Raw genomic sequence first — 5,230 nt, forward strand, 5'->3', positions numbered from 1 at the left:
TGAGCTCAACAAGAAAGACCCAGCATAGCCAAAATAAGCAAACAAATAAATAAGATTATAAAAATAAAGGAATAACAATTGTTTAAAAGCATGAAAATCATTAATTTCTGATGTATCATGTTCATCATCCGCAGTAATCTTTCGATGCTTTCTGAATGTTTTTTCAGCCCTTGACCTTATGTACTCTGGCTCTCTTTTTTTTGAATGGTTCCTCAGAGACACCTGAGAAGACCCCTTTCTGGCTACTATCTTCTGTAAAATCACTGAAGAAAGCATATTTGCATGTTTTAGTTTGTTCATTTTTTTGTCATCTGACCTGCTCTTCCAAGACCTTTTCTCAACCCACAGAGTCTTGCCCCCACTCACCTGAGTTCCAGGAATTAGATGGAAACTGTCGACTAAAACATGAGTCACCACCTGAAAGTAGAGTAATTTTATTTCATGGTAGTATTTAAGAGCGAAGCCCAGGCTTCTTCGGTGGCTCAGAGGGTAAAGAATCTGCCTGGAATGCGGGAGATCTGGGTTTGACCCCTGGATTGGGAAGATCTCCTGGTGGAGGAAATGGCAGCCCACTCCGGTATTTGTTCCTGGCGAATTCCTGGAAGGTTGTCTGAGTGTCCACACAAAGACAATCCACCTGTAGCAGATGGGGAATGCTGGGAGACCAGCCCTGAACTCAGCCGGGAGCTGCTCACGGGCCCTTCCTTCTGAAAGGACAGGGAACCTGCAGGCCTTTCCAGGGCAATCCCCGGTCCCTATCCCCTTCCTTGCCTCCTCAGGAACTCAAATTTAGACAACTCCACATGGCTTTCTACAGAGAGGAAGCTTTTCTGTGAGGACCCAAGAGGACGCCCATACTTGGAGAATTGGTCGGGAAAGCACGGAGCTCCTCTCTGTTCAGCCAGAAGTCAGCCTTGGAGGCTCTGTGGGGAGGCCTGGCGGGCGGGCCTAGTGCGGTCCTTCTCTCCTTTCTTTACAGGGTCTGCACCCCTCATCGCCAGGGCCCCAGGGGTACTGGGGGGACCCAGTTCCAGACAGAGCTGGCAGAATAATTAGGAAGAACTATAACACCAAGGAGTTCAAGAACTCCTGCCCTTCATTTAAAGAGAAGCTGAAGACAAGGAAAGGGGAGACCGGGAATCCTGAGAGGTGAGTCCCTGACCCCCGCTTTCCTCCTGCTGCTGCCCCGCACCTGTCCTTCTACAGTGAAGGGGTCGGAAGTGCAGGCTGGGCAGGTTCTGAGAAGGAAGGTCTAATGACATGGAGCAGCTGGGTCCCACAGCCAAAGAGGCAGACATTATCTCTGGGATTGACTTGCTAGACTCCTGGCTTCAATCTCATTTCTAGAATAAAAGGGAGAAGCTGTCTGGCAGGCAGTGAGCAGTGCTTCCTGCTTTCCTCCCTGAGTCTTTTCAACCAAAAGATATGTTTAGATTTTCCTAAAGGAAAGAAATCCACTTAACGTTTTGTGGGTGTGAATGAACTGTGAGCAAGTCATTTTGGAAGCACTAAATCTAATCTTAAATTAGATCCTATAAGACTGGAGGTTTATTCCCAGTTCATGCATAGCTGAAGCAACAGATAAATACATATTTTAATATTTTAACCAATGTTGTTTTCTTCTATTAGAAAATTCAGAATTTTAGCCTATATTCATCTGGTATGTGTATTTTCTTGCCTTTTTCTTTAAACACTTTTTATTTGTATTGCAGTATAGCCAGTTATAATTCTATGGTAGGTCTTCCCTGCTGGTCTAGTGGTTAAGAATCTGCCTTCCCATGCAGGGGACATGGGTTTGATTCCTGGTCCCAGAATTTCTCACAAGCCCTGGAGCACTGAAGCCCATGTGTCACAACTACTGAGCCACTGCTCTAGGGTCCTGCTCCAAAACCAGGGAAACCACCCCAGGGAGAAGCCCGAGCACTGATTTGCCCCAGCTCCCCCTAACTGGAAACATGCCCTGCTTTGCAAGAACACCAAGCTGAGTGAAAAACAAGTAAATTAATTTGTTAAAAAAAAGAGAGGAGAGAAGTGATAATATTGTGGTAATGTCAGGTAAAAAGCAAAGGGGCTCGCCGTAAATATACTTGTGTCCATCCTTTCCCACACTTCCCTCCCATCCAGGCTTCCACACAAAATTGAGCAGAGTTCCATGTGCTTTACAGTAAGTTCCCAGCTGTATATTCATGAAGAATAAAATATTCCAGTAAGACATCATGGATGAAGAGGAACTCTCCAAATTCAACACTTTTCATATACAAGAACAATACTTGTGTGATACTAATTGTCCATGAGAATCAAAAATGAAAATAGCCAGGGAAGTTTAGAAAAAAAAAAGTTTAATGAGGTGGCACTAGCTTTAAATACACTTTCAAATACATCAATAAACCAAAATAAAAATGTGTCATAGTGGTAGATGAATTCCCAAACAGTTTAGTAAGTGTGAATTAAAATACTGACATACAAACTCTACAATTCATAATATAATACAATTTGAGTCTATGGTAAGAACATGATTCACTTACAACCTGGAGCAGGAAGAAGGGGTTGGGACAGAAACCTGCAGAAATTCAGACATGGCCTGCAAACTCAGGACCACTGTGTCAAAGGAGGCTGGTTTTAAGGAAAAGCTGATTCAGGGGGAGGGTTACACATTTTTAATTTTGAGGTTTTGATCAGTGAGAAAATCTCACGGACAGCTAACTGGATGTTCACACACGGACATGCTGCTGCCCACGTGCTGGTCCCACTTCCAAGGTAAGGAAGGGCCAGCTCCTCACCTCAGAGAGACGGGGCAGAGACATCAGGTCCGGACAGTTTTCTTTAAGGCAAATCTCCTACTTCCAGTCAATCATATCTTCCCTCCCCAGCTCACTGCCTGAGTCCTGAGGGACAAGGTCACAGAGAAGGGGCTCACAGACCCCTGGAGCCCCTCACACATCTGGCAGGAAGAGGATTCGGAGAGCAAACCTTTCCAGTTCAAGGAGCTCAATCTAGTCCTGGGTGCCCCACAGCCCTGTCAGCTCAGGGTTTACTTCATGAGGCATCATTGCATTGACTTTCTCTCGGGGTGAACTTGAGGTAGATGGAGAGGCCAGAAATTACAGCACAAGATGCCTTCTTTCCAACAGGTCCCACTTTGTATGAAGAGGGAAGGAAAGAAGGAAGGCAATGAAAAGGCATAGAGAGAAGAGCCGATGAACTTTTGCTTAAAGTTCTGTCCATTCAGGTTGTGAACTAAACTCAGTCGGAATCCGAGTCAGAGGAGTCCCCTGAGGATGAGGAGCTGGAGCTGCGCTCCTCTGGCTCAGAATCTCCATCTTCATCCTCACTGCTGGGGGCTGAGGAGCTGCCTTCTTCCTCTTCCTCATTTTCTTCTGATCTCCCTGAGGCAGGAGAATGTTCTCCAATCGTGTCTGATGATGCTAACTCTGCAGCCTGAAGCCCCGGGTCCTCTCTAAGCCTTCCTTGAGGATTTCCTGATGATGGGGACTGCAGACCCATCCTTCTAATCTTGGGGTTCGGGCCCCCCATCATGCTCATGTTCTTACGCTTGGCACAGGTTGCCTCTCTGTAAGCAGCATATTCTTCAGGAGACAGAGTCCTGAGCCAGAGATCAAGGTCCACCTTGTACTGTGTCTGCAGTCCCTCCGCCTGCTTCTTATAAAGCTCCTTCTGGTCCTGGGGGACCCGCTGCCAGCGTCTGCTGATCTCCACCATGCGCTCCCTCGGGGGAATCACTTTCAGCTCCCTGCTCGACCAGAGATCCTGGTGGAACTTGTGATAGCCATTCATCGGGGGCTTCTTGGGCTCTCCCTGGAATTTCCACTTCATGGGTAAACTTTTTTCTTGGGGAGACTTCACTTTTTGAACAGTCTCCTGAAACTTCTCTGGCACTTTCATTTCACTTCTTTGGGCGACACCAGATTTCTTGGGGTTTGGGACTAGATCAGGGTGCTGTTCTCTGAACAGAGCTATTTTCTCCCTAAAATCCTTTTTCTCTTTCTCAAGATCCTGAGTGTGTTTCACCCTCAGCTGCTCAGTCACCTTCCTGTGTTCCTCAGACAGATCCCTGGTCAGCTCCTGGTTGCTTATCTTGGGGTGTTTTTGGATGTACTGGGGTCGCATCACTTGGGAAATGTGGCGGTAAGCTGTCAGGGACTTCTTGAACAAATAAGCATGCTTCTTGTGTTTTCTGGTGTTTTCTTGTGTTTTCTGTGTTTTCTTGTGTTTTTTGGAAGGATTGCTAACATTTTCCTTAGCTTCCAGGACTAATTCTTTCAGTGTGCGAAACTTTCTCACCTTATGGGAAACCTCTAACCATTTGAGTTTGCACATTTCCCCAGAAAAATCTTTAAAAGCTACTTTTTCCCAGTCCATCACTGACTGGGTTTTTTTGAACGTGTGCCCGTCACTGGATGGAATGTTTTTCTCCATACATTCCAGTAACTGCACAATGTCTTCCTTGGACCAGTCATCTTGGCGTTTAGGCATCGCCATTTCTGGGTCTTTGGGACACTTATGTTCGGACACCTCAGCAGAATCTTCAGCTTCTTCACTCTCAAGATTCAGCAGGTGAGTTATTTCTGAAGTCCTGCAGTGTGTGTGATCCTCCGTTTCTGTGGAGACAGAAAAGGAAAGTTACTCTCCTATGTGACACAGGCGAGAAGCACCGCCCGCCTGGCATACGTCCCTTCTGTCATTTCATTTACCCTCAAGAACGTAAATGAAAACCCGCCCAACCTCTGAGTTGAGAGTCCTGTGAGCATTATGAAGCTTCTTTTCACAATTAAAAATCCTCAGGCCTGACCCCAACTTGCCTTCCAGTCTCACCACAGTGGGTTTTACATAGAAATGAACAAAAGCCTGGGGACTCACTCAAGGGACAAAGGATGAGAGAAAGGGAAGGGAAGTTAAAAATAAAAATGCCTGACAAGCAAGAGGGCTTTAAAATAGCAATGAGATACCACAGCACATGGAGAAGAACGGTCAAAATCCCCAAGAAGGACCAAGTGCTGAGAGGGTGGACTATCAGGAAATTTGACTCATTTCCTAAGGCGATGAAAACAGTGCATGCCTTCTGAAAGACAATAAGGCAATTTGTGACAAATCTAAATATCCTCCTACCGCGTAAGTCAGGACTCATGCTCCTTTGTATTTGCCCAAATCATTTGAAAACCTATATCCATTAAAAAAAAAAATAAGACCTGCAATGGGATGTTTATAGCCA

The 5,230-nt window shown here is 45.8% G+C and overlaps 1 protein-coding gene across 1 annotated transcript; it reads right to left on the reverse strand.

Annotated features, from left to right (window-relative positions):
- Positions 1 to 3,243: 3,243 nt before the first annotated feature.
- On the reverse strand, positions 3,244 to 4,500 carry LOC133068528 (upstream-binding factor 1-like protein 1). The gene has a single exon (XM_061159745.1). It carries the CDS (start codon positions 4,498 to 4,500, stop codon positions 3,244 to 3,246), a length of 1,257 nt encoding a protein of 418 aa, XP_061015728.1.
- Between the last annotated feature and the right edge of the window lie 730 nt (positions 4,501 to 5,230).

This window comes from Dama dama, chromosome 2 (assembly GCF_033118175.1).
Source record: "Dama dama isolate Ldn47 chromosome 2, ASM3311817v1, whole genome shotgun sequence".
Taxonomy (NCBI): Eukaryota; Metazoa; Chordata; class Mammalia; order Artiodactyla; family Cervidae; genus Dama; species Dama dama.

What these genes read in the sequence shown, in the direction of transcription:
- LOC133068528 (XM_061159745.1), bottom strand. Translation starts at nt 4,500, where the DNA reads ATGGCGATGCCTAAACGCCAAGATGACTGGTCCAAGGAAGACATTGTG.